This window comes from Strigops habroptila, unplaced genomic scaffold (genome assembly GCF_004027225.2).
Source record: "Strigops habroptila isolate Jane unplaced genomic scaffold, bStrHab1.2.pri NC_044299.1_ctg1, whole genome shotgun sequence".
Lineage (NCBI taxonomy): Eukaryota > Metazoa > Chordata > Aves > Psittaciformes > Psittacidae > Strigops > Strigops habroptila.
In genome coordinates this window covers 296,814-322,830 of record NW_022651056.1, presented here as the reverse complement: position 1 = coordinate 322,830, position 26,017 = coordinate 296,814, and the positions used below count along the sequence as shown (strand labels likewise).

General features: G+C 59.2%; 4 protein-coding genes and 2 non-coding genes across 13 annotated transcripts in view; 4 read left to right on the top strand and 2 right to left on the bottom strand.

Moving 5' to 3' along the window:
* Positions 1-4,937, bottom strand: part of LOC115618870 (E3 ubiquitin-protein ligase TRIM7-like) — a 16,452-nt gene extending 11,515 nt beyond the window's left edge. The window contains exons 1-16 of the mRNA XM_030510823.1: positions 4,900-4,937; positions 3,825-3,882; positions 3,578-3,598; positions 2,995-3,015; positions 2,889-2,909; positions 2,787-2,807; positions 2,629-2,649; positions 2,231-2,236; positions 2,076-2,096; positions 1,520-1,543; positions 1,271-1,291; positions 935-955; positions 620-640; positions 361-381; positions 165-185; positions 32-52 (exon numbers count right to left, since the gene is read on the bottom strand). Of these exons, the coding sequence (XP_030366683.1) occupies positions 32-52; positions 165-185; positions 361-381; positions 620-640; positions 935-955; positions 1,271-1,291; positions 1,520-1,543; positions 2,076-2,096; positions 2,231-2,236; positions 2,629-2,649; positions 2,787-2,807; positions 2,889-2,909; positions 2,995-3,015; positions 3,578-3,598; positions 3,825-3,834 (292 nt within the window). The 5' untranslated portion in view covers positions 3,835-3,882; positions 4,900-4,937. The remainder of the gene's footprint in view (positions 1-31; positions 53-164; positions 186-360; positions 382-619; positions 641-934; positions 956-1,270; positions 1,292-1,519; positions 1,544-2,075; positions 2,097-2,230; positions 2,237-2,628; positions 2,650-2,786; positions 2,808-2,888; positions 2,910-2,994; positions 3,016-3,577; positions 3,599-3,824; positions 3,883-4,899) is intronic.
* Positions 1-26,017, top strand: part of LOC115618887 (zinc finger protein RFP-like) — a 26,063-nt gene extending 46 nt beyond the window's left edge. The window contains exons 2-9 of the mRNA XM_030510854.1: positions 4,512-4,516; positions 21,667-22,103; positions 22,927-23,019; positions 23,657-23,887; positions 24,035-24,057; positions 24,322-24,437; positions 25,030-25,059; positions 25,411-26,017. Of these exons, the coding sequence (XP_030366714.1) occupies positions 21,669-22,103; positions 22,927-23,019; positions 23,657-23,887; positions 24,035-24,057; positions 24,322-24,437; positions 25,030-25,059; positions 25,411-26,006 (1,524 nt within the window). The 5' untranslated portion in view covers positions 4,512-4,516; positions 21,667-21,668 and the 3' untranslated portion in view covers positions 26,007-26,017. The remainder of the gene's footprint in view (positions 1-4,511; positions 4,517-21,666; positions 22,104-22,926; positions 23,020-23,656; positions 23,888-24,034; positions 24,058-24,321; positions 24,438-25,029; positions 25,060-25,410) is intronic.
* On the top strand, positions 5,979-9,906 carry RACK1 (receptor for activated C kinase 1). The gene is made up of 8 exons (XM_030510838.1): positions 5,979-6,233; positions 7,460-7,631; positions 8,478-8,625; positions 8,826-8,921; positions 9,015-9,125; positions 9,211-9,351; positions 9,545-9,655; positions 9,791-9,906. Exons 1-8 carry the CDS (start codon positions 6,125-6,127, stop codon positions 9,854-9,856), a joined length of 954 nt encoding a protein of 317 aa, XP_030366698.1. The 5' UTR covers positions 5,979-6,124; the 3' UTR covers positions 9,857-9,906.
* The window catches only part of TRIM41 (tripartite motif containing 41), a 30,647-nt gene continuing 15,083 nt past the window's right edge, over positions 10,454-26,017 (bottom strand). The window contains exons 2-11 of one of the 8 annotated variants that reach the window (XR_003994866.1): positions 19,407-20,215; positions 17,779-17,874; positions 15,595-15,825; positions 14,464-14,486; positions 14,221-14,348; positions 12,173-12,697; positions 11,748-11,823; positions 11,439-11,479; positions 11,201-11,234; positions 10,454-11,149 (exon numbers count right to left, since the gene is read on the bottom strand). Coding sequence is in view for 2 of the 8 variants with exons in the window: in XM_030510813.1 (XP_030366673.1) it covers positions 12,180-12,697; positions 14,221-14,348; positions 14,464-14,486; positions 15,595-15,825; positions 17,779-17,874; positions 19,407-20,186 (1,776 nt within the window). In the remaining 6 variants the exon portion in view is untranslated. Of the gene's footprint in view, positions 11,235-11,438; positions 11,480-11,658; positions 11,707-11,740; positions 11,824-11,921; positions 11,994-12,148; positions 12,698-14,220; positions 14,349-14,463; positions 14,487-15,594; positions 15,826-17,778; positions 17,875-19,406; positions 20,216-26,017 lie in introns of those variants that run through there. The other 7 variants (XR_003994861.1, XR_003994864.1, XR_003994862.1 and 4 more) reach the window with 7 other exon arrangements.
* TRNAV-CAC lies at positions 20,751-20,823 on the top strand. The gene has a single exon. It is a non-coding gene; the product is annotated as a tRNA-Val (tRNA).
* Positions 21,012-21,084, top strand: TRNAK-CUU. The gene has a single exon. It is a non-coding gene; the product is annotated as a tRNA-Lys (tRNA).

The following is a 26,017-nucleotide window of genomic DNA, read 5'->3' as shown; positions in this document are numbered from 1 at the left end:
TGCTGGGAATGGGAGGTTGAAGCACACTCACCCAGCAGAGCCGTGAGCCGCCCTTTGGGACAAGAGGCAAAGAAGAGGCATCGGATGGAGCAGAGATCCCAAACCCGAGGATTCCCAGCCCCAAAAGCCACAGGTTGGGATGGAAAAGTGGGAAAAGCACTCACGGACTTCGGCGGCGAGTTTGGCTGAGGAGGGAAAGGACATTCCTGGTTATTCTGGGGGGGGATTTAGGGACAAGCCAAAGCTCAGGCTGTGATTTGAGGGGGAAATGTTCCTATTTGGCACTTTTCCCGCCTGGAGCTGCTCAGATTTGCCCCAAATCTGGGGGTTTCACCCCAAACACACACGAATGGTACTCACTGGTTTTCCTATCGCGTTCCTCTGGGAAGCAAATGGGGGAAAAAGGCAGAAAATGGTTAGTAAGTGATTTCCTTCCCTATTCCTGGCATCGCTGGAGCGCTCAGGGCGGGAATGCCGCTATTCCCGCCCCAGCATCACCTTGAGCTGAGGGTTATACCCTGGAATTATGTGTTGTGGTGGATGTTACTCCATCTACAAACCCCCTTCCAGGTTTCCAGCAGGATTTCCCCCTTCCCATCCGAGGAGGAATTCCACTTACTGATCTTGGCATCGGATTCCCCTAAAAGAGGCAAGAAACCAGCGATCACTGCAGAGGCACCAACAGCTCTTCCCAGCCCCATTCCCTGGGATTGTGCTGCTCTGGCTCCATGGAATCAATCCAACCCCATGGAAGCCCCATCCCATGGACACCTTCATTAGAACATCCCAAACCCGGGCTTTGGGAAGGGAGAAATCCCCCTTTAAGCTACTTATTCCCCCCCAAACCCCACAAAACACTCTGTTTTCCCAGGTTTTCCCATCCCCGGCACTTTGCATCCCAAGGGATAACTTTAAGGAGACGAAAGCTCCTTACCCAGCTCTGCCTTGAGTTTGCCTGGAATCAGAGGAAAGAAAGGAATATTAGCCTTGAAAATCCACCCTGATTTCCCTGTGGATTTGCCAATGGGTTTCCCAAGTTGTGTTATAGCTGCCCCACGCTGATGGGAATGAGCCCAAAGAGGCTTTGGGATACGGATAAAGAACCATCCCTGTATGGATGGGAACAGGGATGAGCTATGGGAAGCTGGGGCCGAGCAGAGCAAACCCCCACTTCTGCAATGGGATAACCCCAAACCCTCCCCTATATCCCCCAAATCCTTTCGGAAGCAGGTCCTGGGGATTCCCACCAGGAATGAGAAGTGGAACTTACTGATTCTCCTGTCCCGTTCCTCTGAAAGAGAAACCACCAAAGGTGAGGGAATGCTCCTCAGGTCCCCATGGCACCCCCCCGGCATCCTCCCATCCCAAATCCTGGAATAAGGTGGAATTCCACCATTCTACGGCATGGGTTGAGGTTGTTTGCAGCCCAGATTGGAGGAAGGAGCGTTGGAGGAGGGAATAACCAGCCCTTCCCTCCACATCCCAATGGAACAAAGGCAAGAGGAAGGGAAGCACTCACCCAGCTGGGAGCTCAGGCTGGCTGCTTGGAAACACATGGAAAAGCAAGGAATGGTCAACGAGAGGAGAGGACATCCAGGTTTTCACCCGGCCTCCGGGATGCTCCTGCCCTACCCAGGGCTTTGGCTTGGGAATTCCCTTTGTTCTCACTATTCCCTGCTTTGGGTCGGAGGGACCTTAAAGCCCATCCAGCTCCAACCCAATGGGGACACTTCCATAGGGCAGGTTGCTCCAGCTTGGCCGTGAAGGGATGGAGCATCCAAACCTTCTCCATCCACCGCATCCCGGTGTCCCACCACCCTCTTCTTCCCAATATCCATCCAACTCTTCCCTCTGGCAGGTTCAAGCCATTCCCCTTGTCCTGTCCCTCCATCCCTTATCCCAAGCCCCTCTCCAGGTTTCCTGGAGCCCCTTTAGGCACTGGGGCTGCTCTAAGGGCTCCCGGAGCCTTTGCTGCTTTGGAGGGAAAACAGGGAGAAACCGGGAATAAATCCCTGGCAACCGACCTGAAGCCAGCCCCCAGGAGCCCATCCCATGGGAAGCACATCGAGACTTACCGAGTTCTGCTGCAAGTTCACCTGGAAGCAGGGAAACAAAGCGGGATGAGCGTTAAGGGGTGATGGGAATCCATCCCTTTGGGATGCGGCTGCATCCCAACAAGCAATTCCCTGTTCCAGGAGCCCGTTTGGGAAGGATGAAGGGTGCTACGTACCGATCTCTGTGTGTGTCCCCACAAGGAACCACGGGAGAAGGGAAACAGCTCCGGGTTATTTTCCACATTCCATAGCTCTGTTTTCCTGCTCGGACCAGACCCAATCTCTGCCCCACCTGGATTTATCCCTAATTATCCTCTGGGATTAGCTGCTCTAGGGAGGATTTACCACTAGTTCTATGTTTTAAGCCCTTCCTGCCTGGTTGGAAGCTGAAATGACACAGAAGGAGCCCAAGGTGCCGCTTGCTCTCGGCAGCACTTCCGGGAGGAACGTGGCTCCGAGAGCTCCGAATTCCCAAATCCGGGAAAAAGGAGTCAATAAAGGGAAAGATGAAGGTGAAAGAGGAAAGACGAGGCCACTGTTGTAGGGAAGAGCCCTAAAGCGGGCAGGAACTCACCGTTTTGGGTGGCACATTCCTCTGGGAAGAAGGGAGAAACAAAGCCAGGTCAGCCCCAGGAGGAGCAAGGGTCCGAAGGGAGCTTCAGGAATGCCGCGGGATCGCAGGGATCCGGCCCATCGTTCCGGGTGCATTCCCACCAGGCAAACCCCACTCACCCAGCTCAGCATCATCCTGCTCTAGATGGGACAAAGAGGAAGAACCCGTTGGTGGTGGCCAAGGTGGGATGGAGCAAGAGCAGGAGGAGAGGAACCACTCACCAGAGTCCTCTGTCAAGCGTCCTGGGGGCAAAGGGAAGGTGAGATCCAGGCTCCAGCACCCGGAGCTCGTTCCCAGCGGGATAAAGGGGCAGGAAAAGGCACTCACTGATCTTTGCATCCCATCCTTCTGCAAGAGACAGGCGGAGAATTGAGCTCCGCTGGCACCTGATGGCACGAACCAGCCCCGCACCGGCCAAGAGCGTCCGATGGGGCTTGGAACTAGAGGATCCTAAGGTCCCTTCCAACCCATTCCACTTGGAGGATCCCTTCCAATCCATTCCACATTGGAGGATCCCTTCCAACCCATTCCACATTGGAGGGTCCTTTCCAACCCATTCCACGTTGGAGAATCCCTTCCAACCCAACCCATTCCACCTTGGAGGATCCCTTCCAACACATTCCACGTTGGGGGATCCCTTCCAACCCAATCCATTCATCTTTAGGGTCCCTTTCAACCCAACCCATTCCACATTGGAGGGTCCGTTCCAACCCATTCCATGTTGGAGGATCCCTTCCAACCCAACCCATTCCACATTGGAGGACCCCTTCCAACCCATTCCACATTGGAAGATCCATTCCAACCCATTCCACATTGGAGGGTCCTTTCCAACCCATTCCACATTGGAGGACCCCTTCCAACCCAAACTGTTCTAGGATTCCCAAGACCAGGAAGAGGGAAAACCACTCACCGAGGTCAGCATTCCTTTTCCCTGGAAAAGAAGAAAGGGAGAAAAGGGAATGGGCTTGGAGCTGGCTCCGAGCCTCATCCCTCTGGAATTAGCACGAGCGGCAGCGCGCACAGGAAGAGCGCCCATGAGGATGCCTCCTGAAGCCAGAAGAGCATCCAAGCGGAGCGGCGTCAGGAGCGGAGCGAGGCCGGAGCAGCCTCGGGAATGGCGAAGCGGGATTCTGGGAGCTGGAACAGGGGCTGCCTACCCGAGTCCATCAGCCGCTTCGCTTCCCGACGGGAAGCGCCTCCGAGGCCTCCGCCGACCTGTGGGGCCGAAGGGAACGTCATAGAACATCCTTTGGGAACACCGGCGCGCACCGGGATGCTGGAGGGGGAGCCCCATGGAGCTGTGGAGCTTCTCCCTCTTTTCCCCAGCTCTTGGGCTTTGGAAGGTGGAATCCGAGGATGGGAATGCCTCGGGAATGGTGCCGGTCCCACCCTTTGCCTCCTCCTCATCCATTCACCGATTCCGTGCCGGAATTCTTCTCCCTAAACCCCTCAAACCAGGCAGAGGAATCATCGTCATCCCCTCATCCTGTGCACTAAACCTCCCTGGAACCAGCGCCGAATCCTGCTGGATTCGTCTGTAGGATCCTTTCTTCTATAGGATCTCTTCTTCTACAGGATCCCTCCTTCTATAGGATCCCTCCTTCTATAGCATTCCTTCTTCTATAGGATCCCTTCTGCTATCAGATTCCTTCTTCTATAGGACTTCTTCCATAGGATCCCTCCTTATACAGGATCTCTCCTTATACAGGATCTCTCCTTATACAGGATCCCTCCTTCTATAGGATCCCTTCTTCTATAGGATTCCTTCTTCTATAGAATCCCTCCTTCTGTAGGATCCCTCTTTCTATAGGATCCCTCCTTATACAGGATCCCTCCTTCTATAGGATCCGTCCTTATATAGGATCCCTTGTTCTATAGGATCCCTTCTTATACAGGATCCCTCCTTCTATAGGATCTCTCCTTCTATAGGATCCCTCCTTATACAGGATCTCTCCTTCTATAGGATCCCTCCTTATACAGGATCTCTCCTTCTATAGGATCCCTTCCTCTATAGAATTCCTTCTTCTATAGGATCCCTCTTTCTACAGGATCCCTTCTTCTATAGGATCCCTTCTGCCCCTGATCCCTTCTGACCCCTCCACAGGACCCCTCCCGCCCGTGGGGGCTCCTCCCGCACCGTGCCCCGTTCCTGCCGCTGCCCCGGGGCCGATCCGCCCGGATCGGGGGCCCCACCCGGCGCTGCCGCCGGCCCCGCGGCGGGGGGACACTCACCGGGAGCTGCCGCCGGGCCCCTCCGCGGCCGCGGCCCGGGCAGGACACCCGAGCTGGGGCGGGTCCCGGCTAATTATAGCTGCTCCGAGCGCCGCGGAACGCGGGGATCCGGACATGGACATCCCGGGAACGGGCTCCTCCCCCGGAGGGGTAAACCGGAGCTGCCTGCAGCTCCCATGGGTGCCTTAGGGGGTGCGGGAGCTGCTCCGGAGCTGCCCTATCCAGCGGGAAATGTGCCCTACCGCTTTTGGGGTCATTTCTCACCACTTTGGGGTCATTTCTCACCACTTTGGGGTCATTTCTTATCACTTCAGGGTCATTTCTTATCGTTTTGGGTTATTTTCCATCACTTTGGGGTCATTTCTCACCCTTTTGGGTCATTTCTCATCACTTTGGGGTCATTTCTCACCACTTTGGGTCATTTCTTATGATTTTGGATCAATTCTCATCACTTTTGGATCATTTCTCACCAGTTTGGGGTCATTTCTCACCAGTTTGGGTCATTTCTTATCACTTTGGGTCATTTCTCACCACTTTGGGGTCATTTCTCACCACTTTGGGTCATTTCTTATGATTTTGGGTCAATTCTCATCACTTTTGGATCATTTCTTACCACTTTGGGGTCATTTCTTATCATTTTGGGTCATTTCTCATCACTTTTGGATCATTTCTCACCCCTTTGGGTTATTTCTTATCACTTTGGGATCATTTCTCACCACTTTGGGATCATTTCTTATCACTTTGGGATCATTTCTCGCCCCTTTGGGATCATTTCTTATCACTTTGGGTCATTTCTCACCCCTTTGGGGGCACTTCTCACCCCTTTGGGATCATTTCTCACCCCTTTGGGTTATTTCTTATCACTTTGGGGTCATTTCTCACCACTTTGGGGTCATTTCTCACCACTTTTTACCTTATTTGGTTGTGATTCTCCCTACTCGTCGCACGGGGTTGGAACAGGATGATCCTTAAGGTCCCTCCCAAGGCTTTACCTATGCCCTCCCTCCATTCCGTACAGCACCCTGAAGGCCGCCATACCTCTCCTCCTCTCTGCGCGCCGCCATGTTGCCGTACAGCTCCACCGCCTACTTCCGCTTCCGCCGGAAATCTCCCTCTTCCTTCTGTGTCGGCGTAACAGGGCGGACGCGTCGCGGCCGCGGCCTCGGGGGGGATCCGCCGCCATCCGCCGCCATCCGCCGCCGCTATCGCCGGTGCCGCCGCCGCCATGACGGAGCAGATGACGCTGCGGGGCACGCTGAAGGGCCACAATGGCTGGGTGACGCAGATCGCCACCACGCCGCAGTTCCCCGACATGATCCTCTCCGCTTCCCGCGGTGAGGCCGCGCAGGGCGGCACCAACGGGCCGCGGGGGGGGGGGGGCAAGGGGAGGGGGCGAGACCATCGCGGGAGGGGGGGGTTAGAGGGGACCATGGGCTGCCCCACAGCCCATTGACAGCCCCCCAAGTTCCTGCCTGTGCCCTATAGCCCCACATCCCTCTGACAGCCCCACATCCCACTGACAGACCCCCCAATACCCTCCCTGTGCCCCATAGCCCCATATCCCACTGACAGCCCCCCAAAGGCCTTCCTGTGCCCCATAGCCCCACATCCCACTGACAGCCCCCCAAAGCCCTCTCTGTGCCCCACATCCCACTGACAGACCCCCCAATACCCTCCCTGTGCCCCATAGCCCCATATCCCACTGACAGCCCCCCAAAGGCCTTCCTGTGCCCCACATCCCATTGACAGCCCCCCAAGACCCTCCCTGTGCCCCACATCCCATTGACAGCTCCCCAATACCCTCCCTGTGCCCCACATCCCATTGACAGCTCCCCAGTACCCTCCCTGTGCCCCACATCCCATTGACAGCTCCCCAATACCCTCCCTGTGCCCCACAGCCCCGCATCCTACTGACAGCCCCCAAGGCCCTGCCTGTGCCCCACAGCCCCACATCCCATTGACAGCTCCCCAATACCTTCCCTGTGCCCCACATCCCATTGACAGCCCCCCAATACCCTCCCTGTGCCTCACAGCCCCACATCCCATTGACAGCCCCCCAATACCCTCCTTGTGCCCCACATCCCATTGACAGCCCCCCAATACCCTCCCTGTGCCCCACAGCCCCACATCCCATTGACAGCCCCCCAGTACCCTCCTTGTGCCCCACATCCCATTGACAGCCCCCCAGTACTGTCCCTGTGCCCCACAGCCCCACATCCCACTGACAGCCCCCCAAGACCCTCCCTGTGCCCCACATCCCACTGACAGCCCCCCAGTACCCTGCCTGTGCCCCGTAGCCCCACATCCCTCTGACAGCCCCCTAACGCCATCCCTGTGCCCCACATCCCATTGACAGCCCCCCGGTACCCTCCCTGTGCCCCACATCCCCCCCAGCCCGCGCCTCAAGCCAGGACCCCGCATCCCCATCAGCCACAACCCATCAGCACCCACCTCCCCCTCGGGCACCCTTTTTGGGGTCCCTCTCCCTATTACTTGGGGGCTGCCCCCTTTCTCCCCCCCATAGCCAACCCCTCCTTCCCCCCCCAACTCTGCCCCATAGATAAGACCATCATCATGTGGAAGCTGACGCGGGACGAGACCAACTACGGGATCCCGCAGCGCGCCCTGCGCGGCCACTCGCACTTCGTCAGCGACGTCGTCATCTCCTCGGACGGGCAGTTCGCCCTCTCGGGCTCCTGGGATGGCACCCTGCGCCTTTGGGACCTCACCACGTGAGTCCCAGCACCCCCCAGAGGGTGCCCCGGGACCCCCACCCGGCCCCGTTGGGTGCCGCTGTGCCAAGAGGGACTTGGAGCCAGGGAAAGGCGAGGTCCTGCCTCGCAGCGGCTCCAAGGAGGGGATCCTGCTCCTGTGGGGCCCCACTTGGTGCTGAGCGTGGTGCTGAGGCCTCAATGCAAGGATATGGAGCTCCTGGAGCAAATCCGGAGCTGGAGCAGCTTCCCTATGGATCCAGGCTGAGGACATGGGGTTGGAGGAGAGGAGCTCGGAGCGGCTCCAAGGGGATGCAGGGATGTGGGGAGGGACCTGCAGGGATGGGGTTCAACTGGAATAGGGGGAATTTTGCTTGGATTTAAGGAAGTTCGCCAGGAAGGGGGTGGGACACTGGGATGGGCTGCATGGAGAAAAGGTTTGGATGCTCCATCCCAGCAAAGCCACGTTGGAGCAATCCTGCTCCAGGGAAGGTGGCCCCGTGGCAGGGATGGGAAGGGGCTGAGCTGAAGGCCCTTTCCAAGCCCAACCATTCCCTGAATCCCTGAATCCCAGCGCTCGGGGCTCCTCTCCTGATGATTAGACCCGACTCGTGTCTGATCCTTCGGGATCTGAGGACACGTCCTGCAATTATGACAGGAGAGGAGCCCTTTAGGGCTGAAGGAAGAGGAGAAACCTGGGATCTCAGCCCAGCATTCCCAGTGGACTAACCTCCTCCCGATGCCATTGTTCCCTCCCTCCCTGCCATAGAGCGCTCCAAGGGGTGTTTCGCTTCCCGAACCCTCGCATTCCCCCCCGGTGGGTGGGATTTAGGCCTGGTTTTCCCGGCATTCCCTGTTTTCCTGCAGCGGCACCACCACCCGGCGCTTCGTGGGTCACACCAAGGACGTGCTGAGCGTCGCCTTCTCCTCCGACAACCGGCAGATCGTGTCGGGCTCCCGGGATAAAACCATCAAGCTCTGGAATACTTTGGGAGTCTGCAAGTACACGGTGCAGGTGAGCTGTCCCATTCCCTAAGGAAAAGCTTGAGTGCTTTCCCATCCCGTGCGGGTTGGGAATCACCCCTTGGGTGGCGATGAAAGAGGTTGGGAAGAGCCTTGGAGCGCCGGGTCTGAGCCTGCACCCCCCCGGATGCGGTGGGAAGGATCCATCCGTGTTTTCCTCACGGTGATCCCGATCCCGTTGGCGTTTCCCAGGATGAGAGCCACTCGGAATGGGTGTCCTGCGTCCGCTTCTCCCCCAACAGCAGCAACCCCATCATCGTGTCCTGCGGCTGGGACAAGCTGGTCAAGGTCAGTTGGGATCCCGCAATCCCAGGCTGGAATTCCCAGGATGAAGTGGGGGGGTGCAGGAGCAGCTGGGAACCCCTTTTCCCTGTTTTCCAGGTGTGGAATTTGGCCAACTGCAAGTTGAAGACCAACCACATCGGGCACACGGGTTACCTGAACACGGTGACCGTGTCCCCCGATGGCTCCCTCTGCGCCTCGGGGGGAAAGGTAGGGCCCAAACTCGGGATCCCGGGATTCCCACCCCCCCCCAGCCTCATCCCAACGCTTCCCAGCACTTCCCTGTATCCCGCAGGATGGGCAGGCCATGCTTTGGGATCTGAACGAGGGCAAACACTTGTACACCTTGGATGGGGGGGACATCATCAACGCGCTGTGCTTCAGCCCCAACCGCTACTGGCTCTGCGCCGCCACCGGGCCCAGCATCAAGATCTGGGTATGTCCCGATCCCAATGGAATTCCATTGGGAACACACCTTGCCGTCCAGCGGGCCGTGATGAACCACTTGATGCCATCCGAGTGCATCCATGTGGAAAAGCAGAGGCTGTTTCTGAGCGCTCCTCATGCCAGGGCGGGAGCTGCATCCCGGCTCCTGCAGGCTCCTTCATTCCTTGCTTTTTATCCCGTAGGATCTGGAAGGGAAAATCATCGTGGATGAGCTGAAGCAGGAAGTGATCAGCACCAGCAGCAAAGCGGAGCCGCCGCAGTGCACGTCCCTCGCCTGGTCTGCCGATGGGCAGGTACGATCCGGCCCTTCTCCCAGCGCCGGGAATGGGGGGATGCTCCGCTCCTGGGGTCATCCCTCCCTCCTTCCCTAAGGAAGGGCTCCGGGACCCCCTTCCCGTCTCACTTCCCGCTTCTCCCTCCCTCCGCAGACGCTCTTTGCGGGATACACGGATAACCTGGTGCGGGTGTGGCAGGTGACCATCGGGACGCGCTGAGCCTCCGTTTCCTGGGAATGCCAATAAAGCAGCGCTCCCACCGCCTCGTCTCCCGTCCCAGGCTCCTTCCTTGGATCGCAGCCTGATCCCGGCATTCCCACCTCCACATTCCCAAAGGCGCTGTCCCCAAGCTCCAAGGCAGCCGGGAGGGAGGGATGGGATGGAGGGAGCACATTCCATGGCCTTCCAGCCAACGGGAGGGCTCTGGTTCCTTCCCAAACTGTGGAAAAACGTGGGCACACACCCCCAATTCCCAGATTTTAGCTCATTCCAGAAGGATTGCTGCTCACCTTGTCTCCTCCAGGGGGTTTTCCTTCCCCAAGGGAAGGATTTAAGGTGGAATTGGGGCCCATGTAGCCATTCCTTATGGATTTGGCGTTGGAAGTTGCTCTTTCCCAAGTGGAGCTGAAGGGATTCGGGCGCCGTGTCCAGGCAGCGCCTTTGAGCTGGACCAAATCCCGTCGGGATGAGCTTAAGGAGGGATCCGGGAGCGGATCCTTGGAAGCCCCAAGCTCCAGGGCACGATTAAAGCTGGATTTGTTGGGAATTGGGATCCTGGAAGCTCCCGTTGGGATGTCACAGAGGCCGAGGCAGGGATTTACAACCTTCCTCTTTATTATTTGACATCTCATAAAACTAAATCTCCATTTAATTCCCATATTTTTTTAGCCAAAAATAGTTGGAAGTAGCTCTGGAATGCCGCCAGGAACCAACCCCCACCAACAAAACCAGGGAAAATCCACAACCGGAGTCTCTGGATTGAGCTGGAATCTCGGGAGCAGATTCTGGCAGCAAAAATAAATACAGGAGCAGGAAGGTGGGAGAAGTGCCAGGAGAGGGAATGGGGATGGAGACCCCAAAACCAGGGAATGCCGCAGGGAAAAGCGGGATAGACTCCAGGTCTGGACACCGGCCGCGCTCTGAGGATGGTTGGAAGCGAATCCCAAAGGAATCCTCAGGGCAACCAGCGATGGGAATTGGGGAGGAGGAGGATGGGAGGTGGGTTGGGAATGAAGCCAAGAGCTTCCCGACGTGGAATCCCACCGGGATGTCATCCGCTGGGAATGGGAGAGCTCCCGGCAGCAGGAAAACTGCCTCCGAGGTGGATCCATCCCCAATTCCATCCCCAGCCTGGCTTTGGATCCCGGGAGGAGCTGGAGCGGGAGGGAAGTGGGTGCAAGGGAAGTGCAGCGCCAGATCCCAAACGGGATCCCAGGGGCGGGAAAAGCAGCGTTGGATCCTGAACTGGGATCCAAGGGGCAGGAAAAGCAGCGCCAGATCCCAGACCGGGATCTGAGGGGCAGGGAAAGCAGCGCTGGATCCCAAACAGGATCCAGATAGAACCCAAGGGGCAGGAAAAGCAGCGCCGGATCCTGAACTGGGATCTGAGGGGCAGGAAAAGTGGTGCCAGATCCCAGCCCAGGATCAGAGGGCCAGGAAAAGCAGCGCCAGCTCCCAAAGCTGGATCCCAGGGGCAGGAAAAGCGGTGCCAGATCCCAACCCGGGATCCAAGAGGCAGGACAAGTGGTGCCAGATCCCAAACAGGATCCAAGGAGCGGGAAAAGCGGTCCCAGCTCCCAACCCAGGATCCAAGGGGTGGGAAAAGCAGCGCCAGATCCTGAACTGGGATCCCAGGGGCAGGGAAAGCGGCACCAGCTCCCAACCCGGGATCCGGATGGAGTCCAAGGGGCAACAAAAGCGGTGCCAGCTCCCAACCTGGGATCCAGGGGGCAGGAAAAGCAGCGCCAGGTCCCAAACCAGGATCCAGATGGAGCCCAAGGGGCAGGGAAAGTGGTGCCAGCTCCCAGCCCGGGATCCAAGGGGTGGGAAAAGCAGCGCCGGATCCTGAACTGGGATCCCAGGGGCAGGAAAAGCCACACCAACTCCCAACCTGGGATCCAAGGGGCAGGAAAAGCAGCGCCAGCTCCCAACCTGGGATCCAGATGGAGTCCAAGGGGCAGGAAAAGTGGTGCCAGCTCCCAGCCCGGGATCCAGGGGGCAGGAAAAGCAGCGCCAGCTCCCAGCCCGGGATCTGGATGGAGTCCAAGGGACAGGAAAAGCAGTGCCAGCTCCCAGCCTGGGATCCAAGGGGCAGGAAAAGCGGTGCCAGGTCCCAAAGCAGGATCCAGATGGAATCAAGGGGCAGGAAAAGCGGCACCAGCTCCCAACCCAGGATCCAAAGGGCAGGAAAAGCGGCGCCAGCTCCCAGCCCGGGATCCAGGGGGCAGGAAAAGTGGCGCCAGCTCCCAGCCCGGGATCCAGGGGGCAGGAAAAGCAGTGCCAGCTCCCAACCCAGGATCCAAGGGGTGGGAAAAGCGCGGGCTCAGGCGCAGATCTTGATGCGGGTGCCCTTGGCCAGGATGCGGAAGAAGGGGAAGATGCGCTCGCGGAAGGAGGCGTTGAAGGTGTGGATGTGGCTCATGCTCTCGGCGTTGTAGAAGCAGAGCTGCCCCCTCTCATAGTCCAGGTAGACCCCGAAGCGGCGGGGCCGTTCTCCCGGCGCCAGGAACGTTTGCTCCGTGGCCGTGAGCGCTTGGAAGCGCTTCCCGGCGGTGCCGACGCACCAGATCTCGCCTTCGGGCTGCGCTCCCGGCGCCTTCTCCTTGCGGCGCGGCGGCTCCCGCGCGGCTCCCAGCGCCCAGCCCTTCCTGCCGCCCACCTCCACCTCCCAGTAGTGGCGCCCGGCGCTGAAGCCCGGCGCCCCCAGCACGCAGAATTCCCAGGCGCGGCGCTTGGGGGCGTCGGGAGGCTCCGGGCGCCGCTCGCCCAGGCGCACGCTGCGCCGGTCCAGGGACAGGCTGAGGCGCGGGTGCGCCGTGGCCGGGTCCAGCGTCACCGCCGCTGCGGGCACCGCGAAGGCCGGTTACGGGCGACGGACACGGGGGGGTCACTGCGGTGCTCCCCGCGCCCTCCTTTAACCCCCACTTTCCTCCTTTAACCCCCACTTTCCTCCTTTTACCCCAAATTTCCTCCTTTTAACCCAAATTTCCTCCCTTTAATCCCAAATTTCCTCCTTTTACCCCAAATTTCCCTTTACCCCCAAATTTCCTCCATCAAATCCCCAATTATCCTCCCTTTAACCCCAAATTTCCTCCTTTAACCCCCAGTTTCCTCCTTTAACCCCAATTTCTTCCTTTTAATCACCAATTTCCTCCTTTAATCCCCAAATTTTCTCCCTTTAACCCCAAATTTCCTCCTTTTACCCCAAATTTCCACCTTTAATCCCCAAATTTCCTCCCTTTAACCCCCAATTTCCTCCCTTTAACCCCCAATTTCCACCTTTAATCCCCAGTTTCCTCCCTTTACCCCCAATTTCCTCCCTTTAATCCCAAATTTCTTCCTTTAATCCCCAAATTTCCTCCCTTTAACCCCAAATTTCCCTTTACTCCCAAATTTCCTCCATCAAATCCCCAAATTCCCTCCTTTAATCCCCAATTTCTTCTTTTTAACCCCAAATTTCCTCCTTTTAATCCCAAATTTCCCTTTATCCCCAAATTTCCTCCATCAAATCCCCAATTTCTTCCTTTTAACACCAAATTTCCTCCCTTTAGCCCCAAATTACCTCCTGTTAACCCCAAATTTCCTCCTTTAATCCCCAATTGCTTCCTTTAATCCCAAATTTCCTCCATCAAATCCCCAATTTCCTCCCTTTAACCCTAAATTTCTTCCTTTAATCCCCAAGTTTCCTCTCTTTAACCCCAAATTTCCTCTTTTAATCCTCAATTTCCTCCCTTTAACCCCAAATTTCCTCCATCAAATCCCCAAATTTTCTCCCTTTAACCCCAATTTCCTCCTTTTTAACCCCAAATTTCCTCCATCAAATCCCGAAATTTCCTCCTTTAATCCCCAATTTCCTCCTTTAATCCCCAAATTTCTTCCTTTAATCCCCAAATTTCCTCCTTTTACCCCCAAATTTCCTCCTTTTTAACCCCAAATTTCTCTTTACCCCCAAATTTCCTCCACCAAATCCCCAATCTCTTCCTTTTACCCCCAAATTTACCCCTTTAATCCCCAAATTTCCCTTTACCCCCAAATTTCCTCCATCAAATCCCCAAATTTTCTCTTTTTGCCCTCAGAATTCCTCCTTTTACCCCCAAATTTCCTCCTTTTTAACCTCAAGTTTCCCCCCTTTAACCCCCAGATTTCCCTTTACCCCCCAAATTCTTCCTTTTACCCCCAAATTTCCTCCTTTTTAACCCCCAAATTCCTCCTTTTACCCCAAACTTCCTACTTCACCCCCCAAATCCCTCCCCTTTAACTCCCCATTTCAGCCCTTCAGACCCCCCCGTGCCTCCCAGCTCCAGGACGGGAGCGGGCGGGAATGCCAGCATCCCTATGGATGCAGGAGCCTCCCGCGCGCTCACCTCGCGGGACCTTGCCGAAGACCTTCTCCATCTTCCTCATCACCACGTCCTGCAGGAAGTAATTCCGATGTTTCTTGCCCACGTCCACAGGCACCATCTCGGGCTCCTGGAATTGGATGTTCTCACATCTTGGGAAGGGGGAAAGGAAAAGCGGGATTGAGCGCTGGGAGCAGGGAACACCCATTGGGAGAGCGCCCAGAGCCAGGCTGCGACGGGCCTTCAGAGCAACGGGAAGCGACTGACCTGATGAAGGTGCCTTTGATGTCCTGGAAAAGGAGGAATCCGGGTGGGAAACGAAGGGAAAGAGAAGGGAGATCAGGGAAGAGCGGGAGAATCCCGTCCCTCACAATCAGGGAATGGGTTGGCCTCAGGATCACCCTTCCCAAGGGCAGGGATGGAGCGTTCCCAGCTCCTGGGGCACCCCATGAAGAGCTCCCTCAGCGCCGAGCTGGGTTCCCCCGGAACTGAACCCAGCACCCTCATCCCGGGATCCCTCCCCACAGCCCCTTGGAAGCTGCTCCGAGCTCCCCGCTCCGCTCCTCGCCTCCAGCCTGGCTGCACCCAGGAACCCCAAAACCCCCCATCCCATCCCCTCCTCCACCCAGGAACCCCCATTCCATCCCCTCCTCCACCCAAGAACCCCCCATTCCACCCTCTCCTCCATCCAGCAGCCCCAGGAACCCCCATCCCAGCTCTCTGCCCCAAACCCCTTTAGGAAAACCCTTTCCAGCACCTCTCCTCCATCCTCTCCTCCCCCCCAGGAACCCCCCATTCCATCCCCTCCTCCCCCCAGGCACCCCCATCCCCCCCCCCCCCTCAGGCACCACTCCTCCCATCCCCCCCTCCCCCCAAGAACCCCCCATCCCACCCCTCCTCCCCCCAAGAACCTCCCCCCATCCCATCCCCCCCTCCCCCCAAGACCCCCCCATCCCACCCCCCCATGAACCCCCCACCCCATGCCCCCCTCCCCCCAAGAACCCCCCATCCCATCATCCCCTCCCCCCATGAACCCCCCATCCCACCCTCCCTTCCCCCCAGGAACCTCCCATCCCATTCCATCCCCCCCCCCCCCCAAGAACCCCCCATTCCACCCTCTCCTCCCCCAAGAACCCCCCATTCCACCCTCTCCTCTATCCAGGAACCCCCATCCCATCCTCTCCTCCCCCCAGGAACCCCAAGAACCCCCCATCCCACCCCCTCCTCCCCCCAAGAACCCCCATTCCAACCCCCCCTCCCCCCAACACCCCTCCCCCATCCCCCGTCCCCCCAAGAACCCCCCCACCCCCCTCCCATCCCCCCCTCTCCCCCCCCCCTTGGCGCACACGCCGTGGGGCGCCCCCCCCGCTGTCGCCCTCTGGCGGGGGCAGGCGGCACCTGCAGGAGCTGCAGCCCGTCCTGCCGGCTCTTGGCGTGCGCCTCGGCCAGCAGGCGGCGCAGCGCCGCGCTCTGCTCCTGCCGCAGCCGCACGTTGCCGCTCTGGCGCCGCAGCAGCGCCTCGTAGCGCTCCTCCAGCTGCCGCAGCAGCGCCACCTGCTCGCCCAGCACGAACTGGTGCAGCCGCTCGAAATCCGCCTCCAGCTCCTGCATCTCCAGCTGCATCCGCGCCTGGACCGGGCGGGAGGCGGCCTCAGCGCGGGGGGGGGACACACCGAGCCCGCAGGGACGCGGCGGCCCCGGCGCCGAGCCCTCATCCCACAGCACAGCGGGTCAAACCCCCGTCACTGAGCCCTCATCCCATAGGGAAGCGGCTCCCCCCGGCGCTGAGCCCTCATCCCATAGGGAAGCGGCTCCCCCCGGCGCTGAGCCCTCATCCCATAGGGAAGCGGCACCCCCCGGCGCTGAGCTCTCATTCCATAGGGAAGCGGCTCAAACCCCCGCCATTGAGCTCTAATCCCATAGAGAAGCAGCTCAAACCCCCGTCATTGAGCCCTCATCCCAGAGGGAAGCGGCTCAAACCCACATCACTGACATCATCCCATAGGAAGTGGCTCCCCCCCTCCTGTCATTGAGCTCTAACTCCATAGGGAAGCGGCTCCCCCCAGCACTGAGCCCTCATCCCACAGCACAGCGGGTCAAACCCCCGTCACTGAGCCCTCATCCCATAGGGATGTGGCTCAAAACGCCGCCACCAAAGGGAAGTGGCTCCGATCCCCGTCATTGAGCTCTCATCCCATAGGGAAGAGGTTCTCCCCTACCACTGAGCTCTCATTCCATAGGGAAGCAGCTGCCCCCCGTTATGAAGCTCTAATCCCATAAGGAAGTGGCTCAAAGCCCCATCATTGAGCTCTCATCCCATAGGGAAGTGGCTCAAACCCCCACCACCAAAGGGAAGCGGCTCAAATCCCATCATTGAGGTCTCATCCCATAGGGAAGTGGCTCAAACCCACATCGCTAAGCTCTCGTTCCACAGGGAAGCGGCTCTCCCCTATCACTGAGCTCTCATTCCATAGCGAAGCGGCTCTCCCCTATCACTGAGCTCTCATTCCATAGGGAAGCGGCTCTCCCCTATCACTGAGCTCTCATTCCATAGGGAAGCGGCTCTCCCCTATCACTGAGCTCTCATTCCATAGGGAAGCGGCTCTCCCCTATCACTGAGCTCTCATTCCATAGGGAAGCGGCTCTTCCCTATCACTGAGCTCTCATTCCATAGGGAAGCGGCTCTCCCCTATCACTGAGCTCTCATTCCATAGGGAAGCGGCTCTTCCCTATCACTGAGCTCTCATTCCATAGGGAAGCGGCTCTTCCCTATCACTGAGCTCTCATTCCATAGGGAAGTGGCTCAAACCTCCGCCACCAAAGGGAAGCAGCTTAAATCCCTATCATTGAGGTCTCATTCCATAGGGAAGAGGCTCAAATCTGCATCATTGAGGTCTCATTCCACAGGGAAGTGGCTCAAATCCACATCATTGAGGTCTCATTCCATAGGGAAGTGGCTCAAATCCCAATCATTCAGCCCTCATCCCATATGGAAGTGGCTCAAACCCCCACCACCAAAGGGAAGCAGCTCAAATCCGCATCATTGAGGTCTCATTCCATAGGGAAGTGGCTCAAATCCGCATCACTGAGGTCTCATTCCATAGGGAAGAGGCTCAAACCTCCACCACCAAAGGGAAGCAGCTCAAATCCGCATCATTGAGGTCTCATTCCATAGGGAAGAGGCTCAAACCCCCATCGTTGAGATCATCCCATAGGAATTGCCTCCCCCCCCGTCACTGAGCTCTCATTCCATAGGGAAGCAGCTCCCCCCATCACTGAGCTCTCATCCCATAGGGAAGCAGCAGGTGGAAGGCCAAGAAATGGGAGCTGGGCATGGATCCGACACGGATCCCACATGGATCTCACATGGACCCCACAGAGATCTCACACGGATCCCACATGGATTCCACATGGACCTCACATGGATTCCACACGGATCCCACAGGATCTCACACAGATCTCACATGGATCCGGCACGGATCCCACAGGATCTCACACAGATCTCACATGGATCCGGCACGGATCCCACAGGATCTCACACAGATCTCACATGGATCCGGCACAGATCCCCCAGGATCTCACCCTCAGCTCCGTGATCTTCTCCTCCTCGCTGGATTTCTGCTTCAGCACCAGCTCCAGCTTCTTCTTCAGCGGCTCCAGGTGACCCTGGAGCTTGTTCTGCGGGAAAAGCTCCGGCTCAGGAATTCCCTCCCTTGGGTCGCCCCATCCCCATCCTTCCCCTTCCCACCCCCCATCTGCAGGGGCTGCAATTCCAACGGGATAAGGCACAGCGGGAGCAGCGGCTGCTCTGGGACAGCCCCATTCCTGTCCTGCAGGATGGGACCTGCTGGAGGAGCCGGGGAAGGCTCCTCATGGGCATTCCCACCGCATCCCTGGGGAAGGGCTGGGAACCGGGGCTCACCCCTTCCTTATGGGAATGGCTCCATTCCCGACCTCCCCAGCCCAACCCACAGCCCCATTCCAGCCCCATTCCTGCCCCATTGCCAGCCCCATTCCCAACCTCTGCATCCCAACCCACAGCCCCATTGCCAGCCCCATTCCTGCCCCATTCCCAACCTCTGCATCCCAACCCACAGCCCCATTGCCAGTCCCATTCCCAACCTCTCCATCCCAACCCGCAGCCCCATTCCAGCCCCATTCCCAACCTCCCTATCCCAACCTGCAGCCCCATTCCCACCCCAACCTCCTTATCCCAACCCGCAGCCCCATTCCCACCACATTCCCTACCCATTCCCAGCCCCATTCCCAACCCGCAGCCCCATTCCCACCCCATTCCTGCCTTATTCCCACCCCACTCCTGCCCCATTCCCAACCTCCCTATCCCAACCCGCAGCCCCATTCTCGGCCCCATTCCTACTCCATTCTAGCCCCATTCCCGCCCCATTCCCAACCTCCCTATCCTAACCTACAGCCCCGTTCTCGGCCCCATTCCCAACCACCTCATCCCAACCCACAGCCCCATTCCTGCCCCATTCCCAGCTCCATTCCTGGCCCATTCTCTACCCATTCCCAGCCCCATTCCCACCCCTATTCCAGCCCCATTCCCACCCTCCCTATCCCAACCTGCGGCCCCATTCCCAGCCCCATTCCAGCCCCATCCTGGCCCCATTCCCAACCTCTCCATCCCAACCTGCAGCCCCACTCCCAGCCCCATTCCCACCTCCATTCCAGCCCCATTCCCAACCCCATTCTCACCCTATTTCCTACCCATTCCCAGCCTCTCCATCCCAACCCGCTGCCCCATTCCCAGCCCCATTCCCACCTCCATTCCTACCCCCATTCCAGCCCCATTCCCAGCCACCCTATCCCAACCCGCAGCCCCATTCCCACCTCCATTCCTGCCCCATTCCCACCCCTATTCCAGCCCCATTCCGGCCCATTCCCACCCCATACCCACCCCCACTCCATTCCTACCCCCTTCCCAGCCCCATTCTCACCCCATTCCCCCCCCCATTCCCACCCCATCCCTGCCCCCTTCCCACCCCATTCCCAGCCCCATCCTGGCCCCACTCCCAGCCCCACTCCCAACCTCTGTATCCCAACCCGCAGCCCCATCCTGGCCCCATTCCCACCCCCATTCCCGCCCCATTCCCAACCTCTCCATCCCAACCCGCAGCCCCACTCCCAGCCCCATCCCCACCCCCATTCCCACCCATCCTGGCCCCATCCCCAGCCCCATTCCCCGTTACCTTGTAGTCCTGCACCACCTCGTCGAGGGGCAGCACGCTGTGGTGCCTGTGCCCGCGGGACTCGCGGCACACCACGCAGATGGCTTCTTCATCCACCTCGCAGAACAGCTTCAGCGGCTCCTGGTGCTTCTCGCAGCGGCCGGCGGCGGCGGCTCCCCCCGCGGGGCCGGGGCCGGGCCCGGGGCCGCGCTGCGGGTGCGGGTGGAGCTGCCGGATGATCTGCACCATGTTGGCCAGCTGCAGGTTGGGGCGGAAGCTCCGCTGGAAGAAGCTTTTCCTGCACTGGGGGCACGTAAAGGGCTGGAGGCGCCGCGGTTGAGCCTCTTCCTCCTCCTCTTCCTCCTCTTCTTCTTCCTCCTCCTCCTCCTCCTCCTCGACGTCTTCCTCCATCACATCCTCATCCTCCTCTTCCTCCCCCGGGTACTGCCCTTCCCCGCCCCACATCCCCGCCTCCTCCGCGGGGTCCCCCCAGAGCGCGGGGTCCTCCTCTTCGCTCCACATCTCCTCCTCCTCGGCGCCTTCATCGTCCTCCTCCTCTTCCTCCTCCTCCACCACCTCCAGCTCTTCCTCCTCTTCCTCCTCCTCGTCCTCCTCCTCCTCCGGGGCCGCCCCGTCCGCGCCCCCCCAGAGCTGCGCGATGCAGCGGCGGCAGAAGTTGTGCCCGCACCCGATGGACACCGGCTCCACGAAGTAATCCAAGCAGATGGCGCAGATCGCCTCCTCCTGCAGCGTCTCCACCGGGTCCAGCCGCGACCCGCAGCCCCGCGACGGGGCCGCCATAAGGACCCCGCGGCCTCCTCTTCCTCCTCCTCCTCCTCCTCCTCCCGGTCCTCCCCGCCGCTCCCGGAAGCGCCGCTCTAGCCGCCGCCGTGCCGCCGCCGCCGCTCTGGCCCGCCCCAGCCGCTGCCGCCGCGGCTCCTCTCTATGGTACACCCGACGGGAACCGCCGCGCTGCTTCCGCCTTCCGCCCCTTTAGGAGAGCACGGCCGGAAGTGTTGCCAAGGAAACGGCGCGCTCGCTTCCGCGTTGCTGCCGGAGGGCTTTGTCTGCCCACGCAACTCGGTGCTCTTGGAGGACTGCCCCCCCACACGCACGCACACGGAGGGTGGGCGTGGCTTCCGCAGCCCGCCTGGCGCCGTGGGTAGAGCGCCAGAGCCACAACGCGATGATCGCGGGTTCGAGTCCCGCTTCAGCCGACCTTAAACCTTTATAATTCACCCCAAATCGCTTTTTGTTGCCCCTTCACCTCACCGGGCTCTGCCCCCCACACCGGATCCCCCCCGGCGGGGCTTCCGGGGCGGCCGCACGCTCGTAGCGCCTCGGAGGGACCCTCTATGGCACCGCGTTTCTGTAGTGTAGTGGTTATCACGTTCGCCTCACACGCGAAAGGTCCCCGGTTCGAAACCGGGCAGAAACACTCGCTTTTTGCCTCTCTTTCTGCCTTGGTTTTACTTTCCCGTCTTCACGGTCACGTTTCGACGCCTCAAACGCCCCCTCCCGCGGCGGGCAGCGGGGAACGAGTCCCCCGGGACCGTGAGGATCCCGATCCCGATCCCTGCGCGATCCCCGGGGGACTGCCGGGGGCCGGATAACTCCCGTGAGGCAGCCCGGCTAGCTCAGTCGGTAGAGCATGAGACTCTTAATCTCAGGGTCGTGGGTTCGAGCCCCACGTTGGGCGCTTGTTTTTTTTTTTTTTACCTTTATTTCTATTACTTTTCTCTCCACACACATTCCAAAGGTCTCTAAGAGCATCTCAACCAAAAGCCTTTGGGGATGGGTCCAATCCTGGTGCCTGAGCAGGGGCAGAGCGCTCATCCTGGGGTGCCTGAAGCACTTCTCCCATGGGAATGGGTGTTTTTGGTGCTGAGTCATTCGCTTCCTGCAGCTTCCCAAGAGGAAAGCAAAGCTTTGATTCCTGAAACCAGAGACTGCCTGGCTGGAGCACATGCAGAGAAAGGGAAGAGAGACGATGCGTGGATGTGTCAGTGTAAAGACCCTGAAGTGCTGCTCCATGGCTGGTCCCGGCGCAGGGGGTTTATCCCACCGGGAGTTCGATGGGATCTGTGCCGCGCTGGCGCAGCCCTGCCCTTCCCTGTGCTATCTGCCCGCTCACATCTGGCTCCAAACCAGCTGAACCCAAGCCAAGGGGAGGCGAGGGGAAGCATCGCTCCCCTCCACACCATTCCCTCTGTTGGGAGCTGATTTCCCCACTGGCACCCGCAGCAGAAGGAGGCACATCCCTGCTCATCCCATTGCAGAGCCATGGCTGCCCAGAGCCCCGCGGACACCCTGCGCAGCGAAACCTCCTGCTCCATCTGCCTCAGTTACTTCCAGGACCCCGTCTCCATCCCTTGCGGACACAACTTCTGCCGCGGCTGCATCTCCCGCTGCTGGGAAGGGCTGGAAGCGCCCTTCTCCTGCCCCCAGTGCCGGCAACCGGCTCCGCAGCGCAGCTTCCGACCCAGCCGCGAACTGGCCAACATCGCGCTCATCGCCCGCACCATGAGCCCGGGAGGAAGCGCAGGAAGAGGAGGAGGAGGAGGAGGAGGGTGGGAGACCCTCTGCGGGCAGCACCAGGAGGCCCTGAAGCTCTTCTGCACGGAGGACCTGGAGCCCATCTGCGTGGTGTGCGACCGGTCCCGCGCCCACCGCGGCCACAGCGTGGTCCCCATTGAAGAGGCTGCACAGAAGTATAAGGTAAAAGCCCCACAAATCCACGGATTCCAGGCCTGGAAGGGCAGTTTTGGGGGCTCCCCGTTGGGTTTTGGGGGTTTGCAGTGGTCCCATCGGGTTCTCCCCGCTTGGATTCGTTCACCTTTGCCAACGGGGAGAAGGCGAAAAGTCCCTTCTCCAGCCTTTTCCGCTTGGAATTCTGCTGTTGGCTTGACTCAGCTGGAAGACTGACACTGATAAACACCCCAAACGTGTAAAAATGCCCAATAATTCATTTTATCCCCTTTATAAACACGCATACATCAGTTATTGAGGCCAATTTTACATATTTATTCCCTCATTCCCTATTTCTTTAGTTTCAATACAAAGACGCAACTTTTCCCTGTCTCTTCCCCTTGTTTTCCTGCTGCTCCAAACCCCTTCTCCACAGAACACCCTGAGATGTCCAGCACCGTGTTAACGTGAGGAACTCCTCCCTGCATGATGCTGCTGAAGGATTCCCTGGGTTCCAAAAGCACCGTCACAAACCACACACCGAATAAACCCATTGAGGACTCCTGAATCCACAGATATTTACCCCAGAGCAATGTGGGGAGGACGAGAGTGTTCCCGAGGGAAATCCCCCCCTGCGCTTATCTCGCTCTCCCAGGCCTCGTCTGCTGCTGAAGGTGTTTTGCTCTTTCCTTGCAGTGGCCACTTGTGGACCTTCATCCTCCTCCTCCTCCTCTTGGCTTTGCTCCGTGTGGAGGAACCAGTGTCCAGGCAAAGCCTTTCCCATGGGAGACAAGGGCAAGAAGTGATTCCAGTGGGAAAAGTCCCTCCAAGAGCATCTGTTCTTTGTCCCCAGGAAGAAATCCTGACCTGCCTGCAGGCTCAGAGGGAGGAGAGGGAAAAGTACCTGGAAAGCAGGAAAGCCGGAGGCAGGAGGAGCACGTACCTGGTGGGTGCCCCCACGGGGAGCCTCAGTGTGGGTCCCCCCGTGTTTTGAGGCCAGATCCCGTGTGTTTGCTATGTAGAGCATTGAGCCCTTTGCTCTGGGCTCCGGCCAAGCCCCACGTTATCTGCTGGGGTGTCGCATCGGCTGCGCTGGGCTGATAACACTGAGAGGGAGCTGGGGGCAAACAGCCCCATGGCTCGTACGGAGACATGGCTGGGAGAGGTTTCCCCCTATATCCCATAAATCTCCCTCTGGCAGAGCCCATCTTTTGGGTTTGCTTCCAAGCAAAGCCTCCTGCACAGTCCCAAACCCACAGCAAGGCATTTTGCACCGAGCATCACTGAGGACGCGGTACCCTGAGACCAACCTTGAAGCCCTGATCTGCTTTCCTTGGACCCTGTGGGGTGTTTCTGCAGCTCCATCATCTCCCGCCCATCCTTTAGAGCTTCTCCTGAGCCTTCTATGATTCCTCTTGGGGTTGTTGCAGCCCCACAGGGCGGGGATGTGACACGGATGGGAATGGAAGGACGAACGAGTGATCCTCCAGGGATGCTTGTGCCGCTGTTCGGAGCCATAGGGAGCTCGCACCGCGCATGGCGGGGGTCTCTACCCCTCTAACCCCCACTTTCGCCCCGGGCAGGACAGGACCCGGAGCGAAGGGAAGAGGCTGGTGGGTGAGTTCCATCAGCTGCAGCGCTTCCTGCGGGAGCAGGAGCGGTTCGTGCTGGCCGAGCTGGCGCAGCTGGAGCGCGCCGTCGCTGGGGCGCACAAGGACGCAGCGGCCAAGGTCTCCGAGGAGATGTCCCACCTTGACACCCTCCTGTGGGAGATGGAGGGGACGTTCCAGCAGCCCCCGAGCCGCTTCCTGCAGGTGGGGACAGGAGCCTCACACCCCATTCATCCCTATGGGGCACTGCTGCAGGCGGGGGTCACCCCACGGGCTATAAGAACTCATAGAAGACACAACACCCATCGTTCCTCTTCCCCAACCGTGTCTCCTCTATCTTCCCACCTTTAGGACATCAGAAGGCTCTTGGAGAGGTAACGTGGCTCCTCCTCGCTCTGCTGAGGGAACGCTGAGGTCGGGGTTTCAATCCACGTGGATGCGGTGGTAGCACCATGGGCTTTGTGCTCAGAAACATCCCTCCAGTGATGGCCCTGGGGGAAAGCAACTGCAAAGAGAAGGGTCAGGGCAAAGGGAGGCTTTATGTGCTCCTGGATGAGTATCCTCAGCCCGTCCCATGGCTTCTCCCGCACCGTTTGATGGGAACGGGGCGTCTCACGCGTGGGTTTTGCTCTTTCCAGCTGTGAGATGATGAAGTTCAACCCCCCGGCAGAGATCTCCTCCCATCTGGAAAGGAGACTCGAGGACTTTGTGCAGAGAAACGCCCTGGTGAGGGGCACCTTGAGGAGGTGCCAAGGTACGGAGCGGGGCTGGGGGCTGGGGTGGTGCTTTGGGTGCTGGGGGACACCGGGTTTGTGTTTGCTGCTAAGGCAGAACCCACCAGGAACCGCGGTGGGTGAATGCAGAGGGGTTTACCCAGAGGAGGACACGGGGAGCTTGTCCTGGGGCAAAACGGGGGGAGAAGAGAAGAACAAGCTCAGCAAAGGAGGCTCCTTCTCTCCCATGTCTCATATGAAAAGCAAATTCCTGGTTGTTCCCATCAGCTCCAAGCGGTGGGAAAATCGCAGTTCATGTGTGCCCATGGACATCAGAGCTCAAAGCCAGGGAGAGGGTGGGACAAGAAGGGCAGAACCCCCTTGCAGTGTGCGCTGGAGGGGGCTCCAGCTTGGCCAGGGGGGGTCTGGGGCTTTGGGAGAGGTGTGGAGTGATCCCAGCCCCAATTCCTGCACCAGAGCAGGTCCCCCAGAGCCTTGCACCACCCAACCCTCACCCCTTCAGTATTCCCCCCTCTCCAAGTCTCCCATTAGCTGCTCCCCCCATCCCAACCCTGTAGGACGAAGCCGCTTTGGCCCCTAAACCTGATGCTCTGAAATCTCTTTCCTCTTCAGACAGCCTGATGTTTAAACTGCAGGAGCCAAGTAAGTCGGTGGCAGAGGGTGGGTTTGGCTTTTGGGAGAGATTCCCATGGGATAACGACGAAGCAGAGGAAGGGTGACAGCACCCTGGTGTACCCAGGGGATGGGATATGGTCCTGCTAAAGCCAAATGCCCCCCTGGGACCCAAAGAAAGGAAGAGCACTTGTGCTTCCCCTTCCCTCCCCATGGCCCTCCCACCATCCCCTCCCTGTGCTCCATCCTTTGTCCTCTCCTCCTTCCCCTTCCACCCTGGAGCATCCCAAGGGTAGCCCCAGCCCTGTCCATGCCCCTCGTGCAGCATCCAGACGCTGGGATGCAGGGAGGGATAAAACCATCCCCTCCCTTGTCCCGCAGCCAACGTGACCCTGGACCCCTCCACGGCTCACCCCAACCTCCGCATCTCCGAGGACCACAAGGAAGCGCGAGGCCACCTCCGGCAGCGGGACGTGCAGGACACCCCAGGGAGGTTCGACTACGAGCCCTGCGTGCTGGGGCAGCCCGGCTTCACCTCGGGGAGGCACTTCTGGGAGGTGGCCGTGGGGCAGGGGGGGGTCTGGGCGCTGGGGGTGGCCCGAGCATCCATCCCGAGGAAGGGACCCCTGAGCCTCACGCCCAAGGAGGGGGTTTGGGCGCTGGAGGCTTTTCACTCCCTCACGTCCCCCCGCGCCAGCCCGCGCCCGAGCCCCCTCCCCAGCAGGATCCGGGTGTCCCTGGACTATGAAGGGGGCCGGGTGGCGTTTTTCAGCGCTGACGATGAGGTCCCCATCCTGGTTTACACCAGAGCCTCGTTCAACGGGGAGAGGCTCCTGCCCTGGTTCAAGATGGGGATGGGCGCTCGCCTGCGGGACATCACTCAAGCGTCGCCCTCGGAGGAGCAGCCCCTGAGCGGGCAGCTCGTGGCCCCTCTGGACTGGGTAGGGTTCAGGTTCCCGCTCCGGATCTGTCCTTGATGGGTGTCAAG